Raw genomic sequence first — 23,491 nt, 5'->3', positions numbered from 1 at the left:
CAAAATTGTGACAAGTTACATGAAACAATATTGTCAGTATTGCCCAGCGTCTCTCACCCTGAACAACTCCCAAGTAGGAGACAGACCACCCCTAATCCAGGGGCCTCATTTATAAAAATGTTCTTAGATTTATACTTGAACTTAGTCTTAAGATCATTTCCGACGGCGTGCTTACGTTCGATTCATAAAAGATACTGAACATAAAAAACCTTGCTTACGCAGGTTCTAAGAAGCCCATTTGTAACTCACACACCTGTGATCTATAAATCTCAAATTAACTTAATTAACACACCTGAATGTGCCTTACAATCAGCGATTTCCCCTTATATAATGCTAGCACAAATATGGGTTTAGTCAGGAATAACCATACACCAAAAGAGAAAAGCAAACTTTTTGGAAGAAGAGATCATGGCGATGGTAGAGGAGATTGAAGACAGGCAACACATATTATTCGGTGGACTAAATAATGCACTGACAAACACATAATTCCTCACACCTTTAATTGATAATTCCTATCAAATTGTTCATAAAACTAATGTAGTTCACCACAGGCTTGGAATACCCCGACATAACAGGAGGAAAATAACTTACATCAAGTCTAGACTTTGCGTAGAGATAAAATAATTTCCAACTCAAAGTAAGGTTTTATAAATAACTACTTATACGTGGTTTTCTGCGTAAATCATACTTAAGATCAAAATTGATCGCAAGTCCGTTTTATAAATGAGGCCCCTGGACTTTGGTTCCAGAGCTAACACTGTGTGTGTAGAGGTGAGCCCAACTATCAACTTCTCAACCTCGCACACACCAGCTCTGGCTCCTTCCCCACCAGTGAGGAAACATTCCACATGCAAAGAACCAGTTTCCGTCATCTGGGCAGATGACACCCGGATCTACCCTGTTCCTGCCCCCTGCCCGAAACAACAACAACAACAACAACACATTTTATTCATACATTTTAACACCCAAAGCACTGGATGCACGGAACTGTTCAAACATACATTGTAGTTCTTGTTTACAATGGTATAATACATCTCAGTTGCAGAATGTTCTATTAGCATTATAAATTATTTGTATTTCATACTTTCCTGTGACATATACTGACACATACACCAATGATATTTTCAAAGTTTGGTAATATTTTGTGGACGAATCAGGGAAAGTTAGCATCACTACCGAGTCCCTGTATCTCAAGTCCCAACTGTGCAGCCTCTGGCTCCAATTTGTACAACATGCCACTGCCCACAAACCACTTCCCAGGCTTCAAACCCTCACTAAGCCCATGGAGAGTCAACAGGTGATGTCACAGTGACTTTGTCCATATTTTTCGATAGTCTATGGTTTCATTTCTTTGACCTAGACAAAAACTTCCTTTGAATTTCACACTGAGGTGGCTCCCTCTAGCGGATTTGGGGGTCCATACAACAGAATGATTTACAGTTAACTAGGTTTTAATTTCATCAGGGTATTTAAATGCTTTCAGTCTCATTACACTCAGTTCTTTCTATCAAAGTCATTATTGCAGGTTTGATTTCACTCCACTATGCAGGTGCTCATGAGCCTGATGTCAGCAATGTTGTCCAGGTCTGGCTGTGCTCTAAAAGTCTTCTCTGCCAAGATGGAGGGCTGCCTTATAGCTGCTACAATTGCCCATTCCTTCAGGATCGATGCAGCTACTATGGCAGCTCCTTTAAGTTCCTAAGGCCACACTCAAAATCATGGTGGAACTCATCTCCTGCATCTCCTTTTGAACGCTACACTAGGTGCAATACCCAGAGTATGATCCAGGATCGCAGTTTCTTTTTCGTTTCTGCTGGAGGGATATCGGCTTGGTCTTCCTGATCATTCAGGAAATAGCAAGTGCTCTCCTGTACACAGTGTTAATCTTTGGCAATTGAATGATCTGCAGTTCTCCCTGTTAGATAAGGTAGTGCACGCTGGTGCGAGCACTAATACCTGAAGCAGATCCATTCACCGCCAAACCAAACATACAGCTGAGGCCAAAAGTTTACATACACCTAAGCTAAAGACATTCAAACTCAATTTTTCACAACTTTACACATTCCATGTAACCATACACTTCATTTGTTAAGTCAATTAGGATATCTACTTTATTTCCATAAGAGGTCATTTCAAAATAATAGCTAAGAGACTGATTTATTTCAACTTTAATTCACTGTATCAGAATTCCAGTCGAAAGTTTACATACAGTATGTTAGTATTTGGTGGCATTGCCTTTTAATTGCTTAACTTGAATCAAACACTAGGGGTAGCCTTCCACAAGCTTCTCACAATCCTTTGTCTGAATTTTTGCCCATTCCTCCTGACAGAACTGGAGTAACTCAGTCAGGGTTGTGGGCCTCCTTGCTCAGACATGCTTTTTCAGTTCAGACCACACATTTTCTATGGGATTTAGGTCAGAGCTTTGTGCCTCAACTGTATGTGAGAGAGTATAATGGTGTGTGTAAGAGAGTATGATGGTTTGTGTGAAAGATTATAATGGTGTGTGTGTGTGTGTGAGAGAGCATGACTGTGTGTGTGAGAGAGAATGATGCTGTATGTGAGAGAGTATAATGGTGCTCAGGAACTACTCCTGGTGAGACACAGGAGGAGCCAGGCCCGGAGTCACCCCACAGTGCCCGTGAAGGGCGAATGGCTTCCCCTTTTCCACCACAACTCCCACAAACTTTGCACTGGAAACCAGGAATCATTTCCAAAAACAGAACCATAGACTCAAGTAAGGCTGTAACTCTGGGTATAGTTGTAATTAGTAACGGACTGAATATAGTAATATTTGCAACTAAATATACATGACGATGCTAACGGTTATTGTGTTTAATGGTTAATGTAAATGTTCTGTATGTTCGGTTGGCACTAAGCCATCCAGCGCACTGCATTAGTTTTCATATACCACTCAGTATATATATATAATAGCCATATAGCGAATATCCTTATCTGTTTGGCACACTCCATGCACCATTGTTTTTTTCACTAGCTTTGTCTAGTTTTAAAAACCCCTCCATTCATAATCCATTTTGTTCCTTTGTTCTCTGTGAACGTGTCCGTGGTACACAAGCCCCACATAGGAGAACATCCAACACTCCTCACACACATACTCATTCGCACGCACACACACACACACAACACCCACACACACGTGCACTCACATAGTTAATTTTACATCATTGTAGAGAATTGTGCTTCGCTCTTTTCGGTACTTTGTGTTTAATAAACATTATTATATTTACACTGTTGTCTGTATTGATATTACTCTTGTGTTGAATTGAATCAGCCGCTGCTAATCAAAAGAACTTAGTAGAATACCTTCACCTCTTAGCTGAATCATTTATATTAGTTTGGTATTAGCTGAATATGATATTGTGATTTAGTTAAGATTGACTATTAATGTGTCATTTTAATAATAATTAATTTAATTATTAATTTAAGTCGCCAATTTATAGTTTGTATATTTAATCAGTGAGACTGATTATAAAATGCTGGGACCACCTGTGAGGATATTGATGTATATCTTCTACATGTTGGTACCCCACTATGAGAAGTAGCGGCATGTCCCCTACAGCCCCACACCGCCCATCAGAGCATTGTCGGGTCAAGTGGCCCTAATCTTGCAAGGAGAAGGAGCGGCTCCAGTTCGACAAAGACGCAGACACCATCTTGGAAGCAACTGCCAAGGGGAAAGCTGACCGAAGACTCCGGACCATGACCACCATCATCGTCAGCCTATAAGCAGAGAGATTTGGGTTGGAGGAGAAGAAAGCAGCAAAGCCCCCATACTCCATGAACAACAGAGCCACCAAGATCCAACAGCTCAGACAGGAGCTGAAGCGCCTGAGGTGGCGAGCAAGGAGGAGTGGGGAGCTCTTGCAGAGCTGCGCAGCATCCTCTGAAAGAAGCTCATGACCTTGAGGCAGGCTGAGTGGTATCAAAGGCAGAGGAAGGAGAGGGCCAGGAAGCGGGCTGCCTTTATAACCCTTTCAAGTTTACAAAACAGCTGCTGGTGCAGAAGCGCAGCGGCCACCTCACCTGTTCCAAAGCTGAGATTGACAGCCACCTCGAAGACAGCCTCAGTGATACAAATAGAGGACAAGATCTGGGCCACTGTAAGTCCTTGATAAACTCACCTGCACCAACCCTGGACTTTGACAGGAAGGAGCCCAGCTGGAGGGAGATGGTCAGAAGGGCAAGAACAAGCTCAACCCCAGGACAGAGTGGGGTACCCTCCAAAGTGTATAAGAACTGCCCAAAGCTACTCCGCAGGTCCTGGAGGATCCTAAAGGTGATCTGGAGGAGGGGCAAGGATGCTCATCAGCGGAGGCGGGCAGAAGGGATGTGGATTCCGAAGGAGGAGAAGTCAAAGAACATTGATCATTTCAGAACCATCTCGCTACTCAGTGTTGAAGGCAAGATATTCTTCAGCATTGTTGCCAGGTGCCTGACTGGCTACCTCCTGAGGAACTCCTAGATTGATACCTCAATACAAAAAGGAGGGATCCCAAAGGTACTGGGGTGTCCACGCATTCTCCGGCCACTCTTAGTCTACAAGGTCCCAATCTCCACAGTCGAGGGCTTTGAGAGGAGGATCAGCAGGTTCCTACAGAAGTGGCTGGGACTACCTTGAAGCCTGAGCAACATCGCCCTGTACGGTCAGAACACCAAGCTGAAGCTCCCCATCAGCAGCCTGAATGAAGAGTTCATGGTGAGCCGAACAAGGGAGGTGTTGCAGTACCGGGAGTCTTCTGACCCAAAGGTCTCCCAGGCCAGCATTGAGGTCAGGACAGGATGGAAATGGATAGCTGCAGAGGCTGTGGAGGTTGCTGAGTCTCGGCTAAGACACAACACGCTGGTGGGCACGATGACTTGAGGAAGGGCTGGCCTTGGTAGCAGCACAACACCACACTAGGAAAAGGCACTGGTCCAGGGGGAAGTAAGAAGTAAGATAGGAGCAAGCAGTGGAGCACAAGGGTTCATGGCCGAGCTTAGGAAAGCAGTGTCCTAGCGTATCAAGTTCTTCATCCAGGCTGTCTATGATGTTTTACCTTGCCTGTCTAACCTGTTCTGCTGGGGAAAGGTGGAGTCACCAGCATGTCCACTGTGCCTCAAAAGAGGAACCCAGGAGCACATCTTCAGCTGCTGTTCGAAAGCCCTGGGCAAGGGGTGCTACTGGTGACGCCATGACCAGATCCTGAAGACCATCACAGACACCATCTGCAGCAGGATCAGCCAGTGTAAGCACCTCCACCCAGTGAAGAAGACCGTTGCTTTTGTCAGGGCTGGGGAGAATCCAACACCAGCTGCCTGGACCACCTTTGCTGGCCTGCTTGCAACAGCACAAGACTGGGAGCTGATGGTTAACCTGGGGAAGCAGCTCAAGTTCCCAGAGAATGTTGCTGTGACAAAGCTGAGGGCAGGCATGGTGCTACTCTCTGCGGCCTCCAAGCAGGTTGTTCTCTTGGAACTCACCGTTCCATGGGAGGACCACATTGAGGAGGCCAACGAGAGGAAGAGGGAGAAGTATGCTGAGTTGGTGGAGCATTACTGCAACAATGGGTGGTGTGCGAGGTGCGAGCCCATCATGGTGGGATGCAGAGGGTTTGCTGGCCAGTCCCTCTGCAGGGCCTATAATATTCTAGGCATCACAGGGGCCAGCAAGCGAAGGGCCATCAAGTTAGACACTGAGGCGGCCGAAGTTGCTTCAAGATGGCTGTGGATCAGGAGAGGTGATCCGTGGGTTAGGTAATGCTACCTGGACACAAGTTGGGACTTGATCAACCCTGGCTGGGTCGCCTGGGTGAGGGTGTCTGATTGTTGAAAGACCCGAAACACTCGATGACTCCAGGTAACATCACTGATAATGTGTCCAGGTGCATTGCAAGATGTATTCTACAAAGTAATGGTGTGTGTGAGAAAGTATGACGGTGTGTGTGAATGGAATTATGATTTATGGCCTAAATGACCTCTCATATACAATTATAAACTTGAGACACACACACATAAACTGACATACACTCACCGTGGGTAGGTTAGTCCCCAGAAAAATGGCTTTTGAAGTTCACCAGCAGGAAACCCTGTGAAAAATCAGCAATACAATGTCTATTTATTTTCCTTTTTTCACAGGTGCAATAACTCATAGTCATCAGACAACATATTTTTATCATTTCATTTCTTTTACATTCTTTCATTTACATCCTCTTCATTGTTGCTCTCAGGAATTGAAATATACATTTAAATATGGCATTGTTTAATAAAACTGTTCATCTCTATAATATATTAGTGGGCAATTCCATCCTTGGAGGTGCATTCCCAGGTAAGTTGTATTTCCTCTAATTATCCTGGCTCCCTTATCTGTACACACCAATATCAACCAACCTGTACAATAGACCAGAGTTAAAAGAATCATATTGGGACACAAGAACAGTGCTCAGCTGTCATTCATGAGTTAAAGTTTTATCAAAAACTTTTAATTTTCATGTCACAAATGATTGGACTAATTAATTGATTAAGAGCTGATGCAAACCAATGTTATAAAGGATAAATGTTCCTCTAAAGTGCTCTATTCCTCTTTATTCCCTCTGCTGGTTTAAAAATATACCACATGATTATGCAGTACTGTTTGTAATGTGTGTACCACCTCATGTTATCCCTTATTGGGGGGGATACAGCTTTTTGGGGGGATGGTAGAGCATACCTATACAGTATACTGTACCTGCATAGTACTGAGTATTAGCCACTTTCTCTATTGGAATAATTACAATGAAAGCAGACACTACATATTACATATTAACTTCTGACCTAATGTAAACCCAGAGAATTCAGACATACCTATCACTGCCACGTACTACATACAAGGGGTGTATATGAATCTGAATAAACTGGAAATGCATAGATAATTAATTGTCTTAAGATATGCTTTATTATGAATTATTTAAGCTGACCAACAATGACCATTTATTGCACATTTAAATGCATTTATCTACAAAATTACAATTGCATTTAATAAATAACAGTGCTAGACCAACAATTTCTATGTTCCCCTCCATTCTGGTAATTTTCTAGATTTAACAGACATAGGGTTGTAATTGCACACCCCTACTTCTCACATTACTTATTTGTGCTACTGTATATCACATAGCCCTGTATTACATCCATCACTGCCTTGTTATATAACTCATTTTGTCCCATAATAAGCCATGCACAGTTCTGGTGATATATACTGCTCTGTACTACATCACATATGTCACCACTCTACCCTGTATTACACATGACACTCCCCTTAAAGTCAACTATTGATTAAAATATTAACCCACCAAAGTGTGGGGCGGTAGTGTAGTATAATGGGTAAGGTCACAGGATCAATTCCCAGGTAGGACACTGTCGTTGCACCCTTGAGGAAGGTACTTAACCTGCTTTGCTTCAGTATATATCCAGCTGTATAAATGGATGCAATGTAAATATTATATAAAAAGCTGTGTAAGTTGCTCTGGATGAGAGCATCTGCAAAATTCCTGTAATGCAATGTATGTTTTTTCAGCAGCTATGAAATGGCATTGAGCAGCAGTTTCAACTATGTGAGTCACCAGGTACATATCTTACTTATTTGATTGGTGGAAGAGCTGTAGAAGGCATTAACAGTGGTGGGATTGGTGAACCATCTGAAAAACAGGCAGACAAAAACAGAGCCAGAGATTAGCTCTGTCTCCTTTCGTGATGTCAGGTGGATTCCTCCTGAAATAACTGATATGTTCAATACTGAAGGGTTTGTGTAAAGCTCCACAACAGGCTTTCAGACAAAGCACTTATCAACCAGAAATTTCACTTTAATAATCAATTCTGTGAAAACCTGTTGAAATCTCCCACTAAATGTCTCATAAAGCACTAAATGAATCATGATTACTGTTGAAGCTGCGTGTGTGTGGGTGTGCATACATATGCTGGAGTGTGTTTAAGGTGTGTGCAATTGATTAAGGCCCGGCCTGCAAGGGAGACTCCTGCTAGCTAAAGATAACATTTAGCATACCAACAGACCTGGGTCAAATACATATTTAAAGGTACAGTGTGTAGGATTTAGCGGCATCTAGCGGTGAGGTTGCAGATTGCAACCCCCTCACCTCCCTTCACCCATCCCTTTCCAATGATGTAGGAGAAGCTACGGTGGCCTGTAAGTTCCAAAAATGATGTCATTGTCTACGACAGCATCGAGTAGTCAAGTGATGAGGTTCCTTGATAGATTTATAAATTGTATTTAGTTATTTAGGCTGTAAAACTATAGGTCATAGCTTACAAGCAAGATAGCGATTATGATTGTTATCTGTTCCGCATTGTGGTAGCGTTTTATTGCTAACGTTAGCTGCTTTGCATTTTAATACAAACATTAGCGAAGTAATGCTAAAAAGCTATTTTATTCTAGGCGTTTAGTCTGATAGCGAGATAGCGTTAGCAGGATACATATTTTATTCTCCGTTTGCAGAGTCAAAGACTGGATTGACCACTCGGTAATGTTAGGGAGGTTAGAGGGAGAGGGGGAGGGAGAGGAAGAGGGCAGAGAGGCAGAGATGGTGCAGCAGTCAGGGCCAGGCGAGGGAGGAGAGCTACCAGAGCGGGAGTTTCTAGAGAAGAAGAGTAGAGAGTGAAAGCCCTCCAACGGGACCGAAGAGAAGTAACGGAGGTTTGTATTTATAAAATTATTTTATTATATTCCTACCTGGTCTGCACGATATGAACAATACCAATACAACACAAAGTGGTATTTTCATAACAGCTCTGTGCTTTACATGTAGCAATATTACTGTAGTCTGTAGTTTGATGTGTTCTCGCAGTGTAATGTGAGTCATTGCCTGGGAAACGTCAGTGACGCTACTGAATGATTATATAAATATTATATAGTAACAGTATCATGCAGCGACATTTTTTAAACCCATGTTATTGTTTTAGACATGTTGGGGAAATGCTGGACAGCCTACAAACCCTAATTCGCGGTGCCATTACCATATTGCCAACATAATATCATGCAACTTATAGAGCCTTATCTGTGTTTTATTTCTTCAGAGACTTCTTCAAGAGATGAGCCTGGAGGAGCACAGGGAGCTCACCACCCAACTGCTTGAGAGGTAGCCAGGGCTACTTTTTGATGCCCTGATGATGCATCAGCGCAGGCATGGTGCCCCACCTTTTGCTGTGCCAGGGGTACCATGGTGTACTTGTGGTAACTGTAGGGACATACCTACGGACCGGGAGAGGAAATGCTGTGGCCAGGAGGCTGCCAACTGTGTGAGCCTACTACCACACTTTTCCTAGTACTGCCTTGAAGAAGGTCTTACACGCATTCACACGCAGTACCGGGAGGACATTACAGTATTAGGCCAATTTAGGGAGCCTGGGGATGACAACCGGGAGTACCGTTAAGCAGCCTATAGACATTTTATCTATTGGCAACACGGTTCTTTAGGCCAGTGTAGGTACCATAGCCTATAAAAGACACAGAACTACAAAGCCCACATTTCCACCTTAGAGTGACTCACTTATCCACGCCCCCTACTACAGCTTTCCTGTAACAGTATTGGTCTACTGTAAATTCGAAACGTGCAGCCTTCAATAAAACGGGGGCTGCCGTTGTTTCGCTCTTTCCCATTCCAACCGGTAAAAACACGGCATGTTGATCTCTATAAACGATACATACATATCCATATATCCGTTATCCTTTATCTGTTTGGTACGCTTCGTGCGCCATTGTTTGTTCACTAGCTTTGTCTAGATTCAAAAACCCCTCCTTTCATACTCCATCTTGTTCCTTTGTTCTCCATGAACACGTGTCCGCGGTACACAACCCCCCACGTAGGAGAACATCCAACACTCCTCACTCCCATACTCACATGCGCACACACAACACCTACACACGCATGCACTCACATAGTTTATTAAATCATCGTAGTGAATTGTGCTTTGCCCTTTTCGGTACTTTGTTGAATAAACTTTATTATATTTACACGGTTATCTGTATTTATATTACTCTTGTGTTGAATTGAGTCAGCCACTGCTAATCAAAAGAACTTAGTAGAATACCTTCACCTCTTAGCTGAATCATTTATATTAGTTTGGTATTAGCTGAATATGATATTGTGATTTGATTAAGATTGACTATTAATGTGTCATTTTGATAATAATTAATTTAATTATTAATTTGAATTGCCAATGTATAGCTTGTATATTTAATTATTATGAGACTGATTATAATATGCTGGCGCTACCTGTGAAGATATTGATGTAGATCTTCTACAGTTTGGTGCCCCACTATGAGAAGTAGCGGCATGTCCCCTACATCAGGGAAACTGACTTGTCATCCCCAGCTGCTGTGTTTGGAGGATCAGGGACAAGTTCCCTGATCCCCAAGGACAGTACACTGGTTTCACACCTGGCCTCTGATAGTTTATTTTTGATAGTTTATTTCTTATTATACTTGTTCTTCAAAAATATTTTCTATATTTATATATTTGCTCTACAATTATTACATTTTTGTTTATATATTCATATTCATAGTCTATTACGTACATTTGTTCAATTGAAGTTTGAATTCAAATGAATAACTAATGAATAAAAGATGATCATCAGATGTACGTGCTGTATTTATTGCAATGATATACATATAAACATGTACTTATACAATAAGTATGACAGTACTTCCCTGCAGTGTCAGTGCATTTTCATTACCGCTTCAGGTAATGGTAATGTATATTTTCATTACAGGAGGCAGCTGTACTTTACAAATTTGAACCAAAAAAATAGTGTACAAACAGACAAACATTTCGATATCAGAGTTGACTTGGATAAAGACAGAATAAGCTGTCGAAACATTCATCTGTTGTAACACTAAAAGCTTGGAGTTTATCGTTGTGCTCCAGCTCCTTATTTCTATGGTCCTGCCTGAGTAGCACCTTTATTCAGCTATTTATTGTTGGAAGAAGCATGGTGAACTCCAATCTGGATCATTCCAAATCAGCAGCTGCATGGAAAACTGGTCCTGTTGAAGACAGTGCCATTAAACAGTGCCAAATAAAAATTTTATAGTTTTTATACAGTTTTGTGAAAATAATGCTATTTCACGAAGAATATGAGTTACAGGGTAAGTTAATATGCTACAAAGGCAAACAAATATGTGTCAATTACCTAGACCTCTCCTGACTTGTATCTGCAACACATCTGATATGGCTGGCAGGTATGGGGGGCACCGATCCAAGCCCTCTGGGATCATCTGGTCGATTGTGAGTCTCCTCCTCACAATTCTTGCTTGCAACTCAGCAACTTCAGATTTTAAGGCATATACGCTGTATCTTCTGCCGTTTTTCTTGTACAGCCTTCTGAAACTGTAATTACACAAAATTGAAACCATTCAATATCAGTGACTCATTATAACAATTGGCAACTTTGAGTGCACATGTAAATAAATAATTACTTGCATACAAAACATTGATTGCAAAAAAAATGTGTGCCTGCACTGTAAATGGGAATATTTCAAGTGTAAAATGTACATCTCTTTTCCTTCAGCTGTTTTTGTTGTTGGTCTATTCCGGTGGAAATTATAGTCCAGAGCAGCAAGCAGAACTCTTGCCTCATGAACTGGGGGACTGAAAGCGTAGCGCTTGCTGGCATACACCAGAATATGATTCTAGAATGACTCCAGTTCTGCAGTTGATCTGATTGAAGAAGAAAAAAAATATATATATATAGATATATATACATATATATACATTTTTAAAAAAGCACAAATAGTCATATAATGTACATCTGTGTGAAACATGTTGCCACACTTTACCTGAAGCACAGATATTTCTGTACATCCTTCTGCCAACGCTTATTGAGAACGATGTCCACTAAACCTTTGTGGCACTTGGAGCCTCTCTGGATCCACTCCTTTCCAGGTGTTTCTTCCAGGGGCCCATGTTGGCAGCTTCCCATAGTCCAGGTGTGAATGTCACAGACATGGTGAATGATGCCAACCCATAGTGCCTGCGAAAAATAAAACAGCACTATAAAAATTCCTGTCATATGGAAATGAATGAACTTACCAAAAGAAAAAATATACATTATGTGTTTACAAGAAACTGCTCAGTTGTGTCAGCTGTCTTACAACACCACCAAAAATGGTTTACGATGTCTTTCAGCCAGTTGAAGAGAATGGACTGTCCTTTTATCTTTGCTGCCTTGAGGAGAGAAACATAACATACATAACAATGTAAGACATGGGTATTCAACCATATTCCATGGAGGGCTGAGAGTATGCAGATTTTCATCCCAACCAAAGACTACACCAGATGATTTCATTGATTAACACACCTTCAGCCAGAGAGGAGGAGCTAATCACTGAAATCAACTTTTGTTGTCTTTGATTGGAATGAAAACTTATGTACTCTCGGCCATCAATGGCACATGGTGAAATACCCCTGATATAAGATACAGTCACTTCAGGATGAAGATATAGGTAATAACATGAGCCACTTATTAAACTTACAGCAGCAATTTTTTTTTGGCCAGGTTCTTGGCACCATGCCACATGTCCAGACTGTGATGAATTCCAAGGTCCTTGTGTCTGCCTTTGTCTGGGTCTGTGAAGTGGGGAATCATTTAATTGATATTTCAATAATCTTTTCAACACATGTATTCATATATTATATCAGATGAGTACTTACTCATAAGGGCTCCGATCTGGCCATGAGCATCTGTGCAGATCTCCACTAGCTTTATCTCTGATGTAAACTTGTCCACAGTCTCGATAAAACCCTCCATCTCCATGACGACAGAGTTCCAGGATGTCTGCCACTTGTCTATGGTGGCAACATGAATTATCTCTTTGGTGTCGTTCTCCATGGTGGTGTAGCTGCAGTACTGTGCACAATGGCCTAGCGAGTCATTTCTGCCATCTGCTGAAAAATGGTAATAAAAATAAAATCCAAAAATAAAAAATATGAGTTAGCTGCTTACATACAATCACACTGCCATTGCCTAATGTCTTCAATACTTATATAACATGGTAAAGTTTATGCTACGCACCTAGGACCACAGCATCTTTCCCTTGAAGGCGACTGAGGGCATCAGTCCTCCTCTCTTCCCAGAAGTCCTTTACTGTGTCGACACAGTACGTGTCCTGAATGGAGAAGGTGTTCTTGTTCACCATCCCCATGTTCATAAATTTTAACTAGAGGGCAACCTTTGCATAGTTATTGCCAGACAACAAAATTTTGGTGGACAAGAGAAAATCTCCAGCTTGCATCTCAAAATTCATTACAGGCTGGGAATTCCACCTTCACACGCTGTGTCCATTCGGACAGATCTAAAAGTCAAATAAAAGTGATAATTGCATTAGTCATGTACAGCACTTACTATAAATTTGCCATTTTTATGCGACCATACAGTTATGATATGCAGCGACTGTCAAGACTTACCCATACGACACTCGTTGCTGTGCCCTTGGAAGTGATGTTGATCTCAAAGGGGGCAACGCATTCGCACACCACACCAGTCTTCCAAAGGATTGTACATTTATCCACGGGCAGGATCACAAGTGTAGCCAGTTGTCTCAAGCAGTGCTCATATACTATTGAAGCTCTGGTACCTATGATGTCATCTTCACAAAGGACATCCTGTGGGCCTGGGAAAACAGGTGCCTGATCACAGGGAGAAGGCTCATCAGGAAGGTCTTCATGTGCAGGCTGGTCTCGTCGATTCCAATAACTTCAAGTCGATCAATAGATGGTGCTTTCTATAATGCTCCACCCAGTCTGTTGAGGCACAACATGAAGGCATATGTGTAAAAATTTGTAAAACAAAAAAAAAAAAGAGACACCACACAAAAATAGCAGAGTAAAGACTAATCGATAACACACCGTATACTAATTGGTAGAAGATACTCTTCATCAGAGCTGTCATCATTCTCTCCATCATCTTTTTTATGAAAGGAAGGGGAACCTTCAGTTCTGTAAAGAAGGACATATTCAGAAAACAATAACTTATAACAAAAACAATAAAGAGAACATTAAATAGTAATAAATGTAATTAGGAAATACTACTTACACACTGTCCAAGGGGTCATTAAAAACATTTTCCTCCATGTCCTCCTCAACAATGTTCATGCTATATAAGCTGCAGAAATAAAAACATTAAAAATATATAAATTATGAATATATACAAATGCAAGACATGTAGTGCAAAAACTGTTACCTTTGTTCAAGGCCCTGAATTTCTGTGGCTTCTGCAATGACATTCAGATGCTCATGTCTGTAAAGAATCACCAGAGCACGTTCTATACATCACACATATGGAGATACAACAGTAAACATACACTTAGAAAGAAAAACCCATTAATCAGCAACTTTTTGTTTGTAATCAAACATATTAGGACAGCACAATTATTTCAATGCGATGACTTGCCTGTCCGTCCCACTAGAAGGACCAATGCTAGACACTGCTGGAGTTGTGACTTGAAAATGTTTTGCCTTCATGGGAGTCAATGTTGCGGGACCTCTCTCATAGCTGGAGAAACAACAGCAACATCAAGAAAATAAGTGCTACATGACAGTCGCATACCCCTGTAATACATTCTGTTATGTCCTAAGGTGCTGGGAGGGTTGGCTCGCCTGGAAAACTATACCAAAATAAATAATATAGATTCATTCTAGTTTTGGCGCATAAATGTAAAATTACAATCCCGGTAGCAATTCGATATTTTTCAACACTGACACGGGGAAAAGGTTACTTGTGTTGGTAACTATGCCCATGGCCATGTTCTAGCTAAAGCTATCAAACAACAAATTGCATTTAGATTTGTAGGCTAAATTACCTGTCCAGCAGAAAACAGGCAACTTCGGCATCACTCTGAAAACATCTGTCCCTCATCAGCAATTTCCATTTGGGAAAGGCCAGACCAATGTTTATCCTTGTTTTATGCCGTTGCCTGTCCCGATTTTGTTTTGATTCTTCATGCTTTTGCTTCTTTGATGACGAGGATTCACGCTCCCTTGATTTTTCTTGTGCTAAATAATAACTATGATCCTCCATTTGTCAAAACATTGCAAAACACAAAATAGTTAGCCAGCATGCCAGCAACCACTTCCTCTTCTTTCTTCTTCTTCGTCATCCAACTGGTGCATTCGCGTGACCCACAAAAATTAAAAACGCAAAAAAAAAAAATACGCATAAGGCCCTCTCTAGAGCCATTTGTCCGTTCTGGGCTACTGTAGAAACATGGCAGTGCAACATGGCAGCCTCCGTGGAAGAGGACCCGCTCCCTATGTAGATATAAAGGGCTCATTCTAAGGTAACGAAAACACAACGATTCTTATTTTCATGGGATTATACACTAATTAAAACATACTTATGGATATTATATTCCATTTCTGCCAAGTCCGTCCCGCTAGATGCTACTAAATTCTACACACTGCACCTTTAAAGTATTTTAATTACTTTTAAATACTTATTTAGAAATTATTTGAAATTCAGCATTTACAAATACTGAGTATTTAAATTACAAAATGGAGTTTCGCAACACCACCATTGTCGCACCGGTCATTCATTTAACAAGCACCCCCTCCCTGCAGTCTCATCTGCAACTACACCCACCACCCACAACACACTGGACAATAGTGTCTATCTGGGCATTCATAAAAATATTCTTTCACCACTAAATATTCGTATTCCGTCAAGGATAAACCCAAAAATAGCCTTAAGATATGCTAATACGGGAGCGTATTTATGTTCCCAGGGTCCTAAGTTCTACTGCACCTGACGAAACGTTGTGAACAATTTTTCATAATTTCTTGGAAAATATTATTATTGAGGACTTCTGAGAATAGCTAAGCCATTTGTTTGCTGATAGACCTAGTTGACATCATTTTCTTGAGTAAGACAGAAAATCATTGATTTACTGTCTCTGTCTCTATCTACTGAACACAGATAAGATTTCATGTAGAGCTGAGGAACATAGGACCCTTTGTCATGTTCCCATTATATGTCATATAAATCTGGGGAACATAGGACCCTGGAAACATAGGAATGACCCCGCTAATACAGAAGGGAAAACACTGCTCACTGAATAACTAAATAAATAAGACATTTTTTTCTAAAATTGTACCATGTCATTCTACTGTCAATATCTGGGACTAAATATGGAATAAATATATAACCTTACCATTGGTTTTACGTGTAGAGATGTCCCTTTTGGGACTGATGGTCATATATTTTCTTGGACAATCTGTTTGTGAAATATACGTGCATTTGTGACGCCTGGGTAACTTCCAAAATATCTGCGAGTAATACCACAAATTCTGTTTACGGAGTTGTCGCCCTTTGTAGTACAATCTGGCTTGATTGATAATTAATCTATCCAACAGGTGACAGTATAAGCTTTCTAAGAATTTACAACAAGTCTAACTGTATTTTTAGTATGGCCCTTTATAAACCTGTGTAACCGAAAGATTTATCTCATCATCAGTGCCTTACTCTTCACTCTGTGGTAGCAGTAAAAGACACGGCACACCAGGCAAAAAAATGTTTGTGGTGTGGGGATGGCTGGTTTAAGCAGCCACACCTGTCCTGGGTCAAGCTAATTAGACCTGGCTAGTTGTCTAATTGGTTAGGAATTGGATAACTGGCCGGGCTGATTGGACCCAGGAACAGGGGTGGCTGCACCTGTGCGTAGTGAGGCAATCAGTGCGCACAGGTTAAATCTGCCATCCCCACCCACACAAAGGAGCCTTGGTCATGACTGTTTTACATCTGCTCATGTGGATGTACCATCTTGCCACCCTTGTAAATAAATCTGGACTGTTGGAACATCATCTCCCTGTGTCTCTGTGCTGGAGGGCCCCTAGGAAAGCCACTTCGGTGGACTGTGGCAGGCTTGTTTGCCACAATGTTATTCATGATTTTCATAATTTCTTAGAAAATATTATTATTACTGAAGACTTTTGAGCATACCTAAGCCATATGTTTGCTGATAGGCCTAGCTGACATAGTTTTCTGGAGTACATCAGAAAAGGAGAACGACAGCATTGATTCTCTGTCTCTGTTTCTATCTATTGAACACAGATAATATTTCATCATCGCTATGTAAGTATTACTGTTCAAAATATTTTGGTTATATATGTTATTTTTGAAAGTGAGTGTATTTCAATAGCTTAGTGGTATTTTATAATGAGGATATTTAGGGATGGGAATTGAGAACCGGTTCCCGTTGAGAACCGGTTCCAAGTTATCCTTTTCATTGGAATTGTATGCCTCCGAGCTTATCGATTCCGCTCATCGATGCCAGCATGTTTTTACGACAGCTGCGCATTGCAAAACAATGACGTAACGCCTTGGGGGAGGCATGCACGCTGCCTCTCTCAGGTGTTTGTTTTAGACGGCAGCTGTCACAACAAATTTGATCCAGACTGCAAAAATGATCCGGGTGATGTACTGACATTTTAAACAGCTGTTATACCCATTGTGACATACTTAAGGTTTTATTACAGCGTCTGTTGCTATGCGGACATTGCCAGCCTCGATACATTCTGTTGCGATAGCAATATCCTTATTGTTATAAATCAGTACTCCGTCATTATTTTTAATGTCCTTAACCTCCTCTTTAACTTTCTTTTTCTTACTACAGTATTGAAAGAAATGCTTAGTATTACTTTTAGTATCTTCTGCAATTTGCCTTTCATATAGCCTTTTGGCTACCCTTAGTTCTTTTTTAACATTAGCACGCATACTACAATATTCAGCCTTATTACTCTCAGTACTGTCATTTTTATCTTAAACAGTTTATTCTTTTTCCTCAAACTCTTCCGTATAGCTTTATTCTACTGTGGAGACTGCTTTTTCAACTTGCTTTTCTGCACTTTTGGAATGAATTTACGCTGTGTATCAAGTATAATCCTTTTGAACCTGCCCCGCTTTTCATTCACAGTCCTGCAATCAAGAAGTTGCACCCAGTCTACCTTACTTAATTCTCATTGCATCTTTCTAAAGTTCTTTTAATTTTCCAAAATACATCAAACCTAAATGTGGAATGATCACTTGTCCCAAGTGGTTCCATTACCTCTATAACTACAAATTCTGCCATTACATAACACCAGATCTAGAACTGATTTCCCCTCTTGTAGGCTGTCTGACATACTGTGTTAAAAACAGGTCATTTTTAACATCTAAAAATTCCTTCTCCCTTTTTCTTTGTCCTGTTAGCTAAGCGTTTAGTTTATACACAAAAGAACGACCAGGTGTGGAATCAATCTGATTTATAATCAGCTAACTTAGCTTTTGCTAAATGCCAGTAACTCAAAGAAAAGAAACCCTTGTACTTAGCTAGATAGGTAATATTTTGTCATAGGCTAAAATACACCCAAAATGTATCTGGAATCTGTTTATAATACTAGACTAACTACTATATTTAATGTTAGTACTTAACAAAACTATTTAGTTAACAATATTCTACAGAGACAAAAACACCAATCCATGACTTAAACACACGAGATGGCTCTGGACAGCTAACGGTAGAAACCGGAGAGGAGAAAAGCCTCTTAACTTTCTAACGTAAAGCGCTTATACTATAGTTAACATTAGCACTTAGTTAGCTAACACTGGAGGCAGCTAGGATTTGCTTCCAAGAGGCCGAACAACCCCCCCCCCCCCCCTCCCCCCCCCCCAAAAAAAAAAAACCTTGTTGAGTGTGCCAAATGTACTAACCGGCTTGCTGGCCAAGTGCTAACAAGGGAAAAAAAGCGGGGTAAAAGTCCCTCTCTGTTCCTTTAACGGCAACAAAGGTTTTCACCTTAGGAGAAAATCTCGCTTATAATAATGAGTTTTAAAAATGAAATAAAGCGAACTAATATCAGAACTCCAAACTCCAAAGAAAAACTCCACTCCAAACTCCACAGAACTCCAACTCCAATCCAAACTAGCAAACACCCAAATACAAATGAATCAAACACACAACACCCAACAAACACTTAGCTTGCACCACTCGTTCGTCTCGGTCCCACAACAGGAAGTGCGTATCCGGTTCGTAATCAGTAGAGTGCAGTACAGCAACTCCAACCAGCAGAGCAATGTGTGATAACATGTACAGTTGAGGCCAAAACCAGCATAATGTATGCTAACATGTACAGATGAGGCCAAAAATTTTCATACACCTAGGCTATGTTTCACAACTCCACACATTTCATGTTACCGTACATTTCCTGTGTTAAGTTAATTAGGGCATCTACTTTATTTCCATGAGAGGTCATTTAAAAATAATAGCTAAGAGACACTGATTTCAGCTTTTAGGTACTATATCAGATTTTCACTGGGTCAAAAGTTTGCATACACTTTGTAAGTATTTGGTGGCATTGCCTTTTAATTGCTTAACTTGAATCAAACGCTTGGGGTAGCCTTCCACAAGCTTCTCACAATACTAACGCAGCCCAGGTGCATGTGCTCTCTCCATGAGCCGGCGCAGCCGAGACCAATCCGCCTCTCCAGCAGACCACAGCAGCCTTTTAATTGCTTAACTTGAATCAAAAACTTGGGGTAGCCTTTCACATGCTTCCCACAATACTTTGCCGGAATATTTGCCCATTCCTCCTAACAGAACTGGTGTAACTCAGTCAGGTTTGTGGGCCTCTTTAATCGGACATGCTTTTTCAGTTCAGTCCCCAAATTTTCTATGGGATTCAGGTCAGGGCTTTGTGATGGCCACTCCAATACTTTCACTTCATTGTCTTTAAGCCATTTTGTTACAACTTTGTTTGTTTGTTAGGATCATTGTCCTGCCGGAAGTTGCAACCAAGTTTTAACTTTCTAGCTGATGACTTGAGGTGTTGCTTCAGTATTTCTAGATAATTCTCCTTCCTCATGATGCCATCTATTTTCTGAAGTGCACCAGTCCCTTTTCCAACAACACACCCTCACAGAGTGCGGAGTTGTGAAAAACTGAGTTTGATTGTCTTTAGCCTAGGTGTATGTAAACTTTTGGCCTCAACTCTATGCCTTTCATTTTCTTTTTATTAGGTTTTATCAGTTAGTTGGAACTGGGCAACAGAGTCCTGCATCTATATCTGGTGTTATAAATTTCATTCCTGGTCTTTTGGAATATTCTGCTGTCTTTTGGTTTTTTAATTTCAGTCTTGGCATATCTTGGCACTTGGGATTTTCTTGGGAGAGTCAAACTGTGATTTATTATCTTTAATTAATTTATTTTGTGACTGTAACTTGGCTATGTCTATAACCTTCATTGGGCCTCATTTATCAGTATTTTTGTAAATTCATGTGTGATTAGAAACAAACAAATTCCATGGGATTTATCAAACGCTCGTAGCCACAGCTTTTTTTGCATCCATGTTCGTATGTTGATGAATACCAATCAATTATAAATGAGAAGAATACAATTTACTTGCTGAATTGACAGCCTCATCTTCTGGATGCTCCAAGTGTTTAATAGGAAAGAAACAGCCACTTGGTCATTGGCATTTATAATAAACACATGCCAAATTGGTCTGTATGGTAGGCTATTTGATTTGTAAAAGCTTACATGGGTGTTCAGAAACAAATAAAAGCAGCTTTCCTCATTAATTTGGATGTTACCACAACTCACTTCATTGTACGTTATGAAGTATCTTGTGCAACGATGTTTATGTCTTTTTGATGAATAAAGCCCTATGATTCATAATCTGAGGATGTGTCTGGTCTCACGTTACCATTGGAAATGTTAATCAATTTCCTTGATTAACATTAGTATATGCAGAAAAAATCCTGCGTATGCACCTTATAAAGTGTTATCATTTACTATTAAAATTATTCCGCTCCTCTGTTACAATCACACTGACCTGGTGGTATGAAAGTAACATCAGATTGCAAGTACTTTTGTTTTAATTGTATGAAACTTGTTGGAGTTATGAATGTAACTGAAATGGTTAATGACTACTGACATGTCAAAGCTGTTTGAAGTAAAATTTCATTGTGCTAGGCTAAACATTTTCTGAGTAAATGAGTCAAATCCAAAAACTGTTATATTTATGGTGACTTTTCCCTAGCTATTATTGTAAACCCTGTGTCACAAGTTCCACATAACAGATAAAAACCAAAATGGTTTGACATGAAACTAGAAGCAAAAAAAAAATCTTTATTTCTAATAAAGCTTCTGATAAAGGGAGGTCAGCCATACCAATGAAGGCCTAATCTATGACTTCTGTGCCCTATTTATAGCAAACTTTGTTTACATGTTTTGTGGAATTTATATTCAATTGCAATTAAGCATTAGAATAATCAGGATTATGCAAATATTCCATTGAATCCATTCAAATAATTTTACTACTATTTTTAATCACAATAAAAGACAAATTAATCGAATAATAAAAGGATGATACAGAAAACAAGCTTTAAAATTGTGTCGTCTTTTTTCATTTACGCACACAATACAAACAGTTTAGAGCACTTGAGAAATTTGTTCAGATTCTACAAAAAAACTGACATACAAAAACTTTGATAAATCCCACGTTGTTTCCATAAATGCATTTAGAATGATTTATGATCAAATTTGGTCGGCTCACGTTTGATGAATGAGGACCATTGTTTTTTTTTTGGTACTTGAACATTGTCTTTAGATTGTACGTGAATATTTGTTTAATTTAATTCTAATCTGGTTGTGAGTTGTACATTTTGATATTCCCTGATAGTGTATATGCCTTTATGCATGCTTCCAACCAGAATTTGCTCATACCAAAGAATAAAATCAGATAAGAAAAAAATTAATTCTGAAATGTTAATGGAAATGTTTCTAAGTAATGAATGATCAAATCAGATTGTACGTATGTTTGCGAATGAGGCCCATTCATTTTATTAAATTGAGCTAACATAGCATGAGACTAAAGAGAGCTATGTGAGACGCAGTCCACAGAAAGACAGTGTTCAGTAATACAAGTGCCAAGGTCATTAATCAAGAGAAGCAAAAGGGTGAGAGCAATGGTAAGTAGGATTGTGCTGTTATACAGGAATTCTCCAGAACCAAATGGAGCACAAGTAAAGATGCAGGAGTGCGCAAGCAGAACTAATTTGTCCAGTGAAAGTAGAAAACTGCTGAGCTGAGTTTAAGGTCAGGCGTTTGTTTCCATCATGAACTCACTCTGTGCGCGGAACAGTCTTGCGCAGCCAGGCAATGTCAGACTGTGCAAAGAAGCGCAGAGTCTGCATCACGTTCCCAAAGTAATCCTTCTCTGAAAATGACAACTGCAGAAAGAAGAGAATATACTGTACCATCACACACACACACACACGTATACACACACACTCAAACAAACATACACACTCACCCTCTTTATGTCCTCATTGATATAGGTGTCATTCAGGATGAACTCAGGATATCCAACCTTTGCTAAGACAAAATGAGCCTGACAGAAAAAGATTGATAGATTAGATAGATAGATAGATAGAGAGAGAGAGACAGAGAGAGAGAAAATAGAATTGTGACACATGTAGACTAGGGATGCATACTGTTCCTACACATCACGAGAGCCCATATAATATAAACTCTAAATGCCACAGTTTTTCTGTGTCCTGTGACTATGAAGACATACTATGCTTCATGTTCTTTTAATTTGTGGAGCAAAATGCTCACTCTAACAAACTGCTACATTTAAAAGTACCCCATGCTAAGTGCTCTGAACTTGGTAAGACCTGCTAATACCATCTGTGAAGTTCAACCATTTCATTTTCATAATAGTGAACTGAAACAGTGTACCTATCGTGCATGACAAACTAAGACTTATGAATTTGTTTTAACATCTCCATTTTACTATATTGTCATTTTAATGTTGTCTTCTGTATACTTGTGTATTTGCAGGCCCGGTTCTTGGGTTTTTTGTGCCCTGGGCGGTCGCCCAGAGTTGCCCAATGGACGGGCCGGCCCTGTGTATTTGTATATATACATGTTTCTTGCTTGACCAGCCCCCCTTGAAAAAAGATGGCAATCTCAATATGGCTCTCCCCGGGATAAACAAAGAACAAAAAACCATGTTTTTGTACAGGGTACAGGTACTCTAAAAAGTGAAGTTATTCAATCTCGTGTACACCCATTTCCTGTTCAAAGCACAGTTGAAGTAAACACTGTTACCTTCTCTTCGGCTTTGGATTTGGTCACCTCATCCATCCAGTCATTCTCTTTCTCCAGAATGTCTATGAATGCCCATCGAATTCCTTCGATCAGCTCCTCCATCTGCTCAAAGATTATTGTAATTATTGCAATTACATAGCTACCCATTTTTTATCATTTACATAGAGTAACATTTCATGGGTATTTAACAAAAATGTGCCTCGCATTTTTATCATCAGTCATTTCTATGAATATTAATATTCTTTGTATGATTATAATATAGCCATGAATTAAGTTTTCTATTCACATCTGTCATGTTATTAAATTATGGAACATAATTTATCCAGCTACAGTTTATCACTACCCACTCTAAAATAATAA

General features: G+C 40.1%; 1 protein-coding gene and 1 long non-coding RNA gene across 7 annotated transcripts in view; both read right to left on the bottom strand.

The window, feature by feature from the left end:
• Window positions 1-23,491, bottom strand: part of phex (phosphate regulating endopeptidase homolog, X-linked) — a 103,277-nt gene that overhangs the window by 10,591 nt on the left and 69,195 nt on the right. For both annotated transcript variants that reach the window (XM_035414430.1, XM_035414431.1), the window contains exons 12-16: window positions 23,132-23,233; window positions 22,332-22,409; window positions 22,145-22,248; window positions 7,612-7,670; window positions 6,032-6,086 (exon numbers count right to left, since the gene is read on the bottom strand). In XM_035414430.1, coding sequence (XP_035270321.1) covers window positions 6,032-6,086; window positions 7,612-7,670; window positions 22,145-22,248; window positions 22,332-22,409; window positions 23,132-23,233 — 398 coding nt within the window. The remainder of the gene's footprint in view (window positions 1-6,031; window positions 6,087-7,611; window positions 7,671-22,144; window positions 22,249-22,331; window positions 22,410-23,131; window positions 23,234-23,491) is intronic.
• Window positions 10,620-16,728, bottom strand: LOC118225661. Of its 5 annotated transcripts, none has more exons than XR_004764874.1 (11): window positions 14,080-16,728; window positions 13,893-13,982; window positions 13,452-13,787; window positions 13,060-13,339; window positions 12,699-12,929; window positions 12,521-12,614; window positions 12,108-12,212; window positions 11,825-12,018; window positions 11,541-11,705; window positions 11,179-11,375; window positions 10,620-11,032 (listed from the first exon to the last, which is right to left on the bottom strand). It is a non-coding gene; the product is annotated as an uncharacterized LOC118225661 (long non-coding RNA). The 5 variants fall into 5 exon arrangements; XR_004764873.1 differs by lacking the exon at window positions 12,108-12,212 and having other exon boundaries at window positions 14,080-14,538; window positions 14,846-16,728; XR_004764876.1 differs by lacking the exon at window positions 12,108-12,212 and having other exon boundaries at window positions 14,080-14,148; window positions 14,227-15,308.

This window comes from Anguilla anguilla, chromosome 4 (genome assembly GCF_013347855.1).
Source record: "Anguilla anguilla isolate fAngAng1 chromosome 4, fAngAng1.pri, whole genome shotgun sequence".
Taxonomy (NCBI): domain Eukaryota; kingdom Metazoa; phylum Chordata; class Actinopteri; order Anguilliformes; family Anguillidae; genus Anguilla; species Anguilla anguilla.
This window is presented reverse-complemented; position numbering and strand designations above follow the sequence as displayed.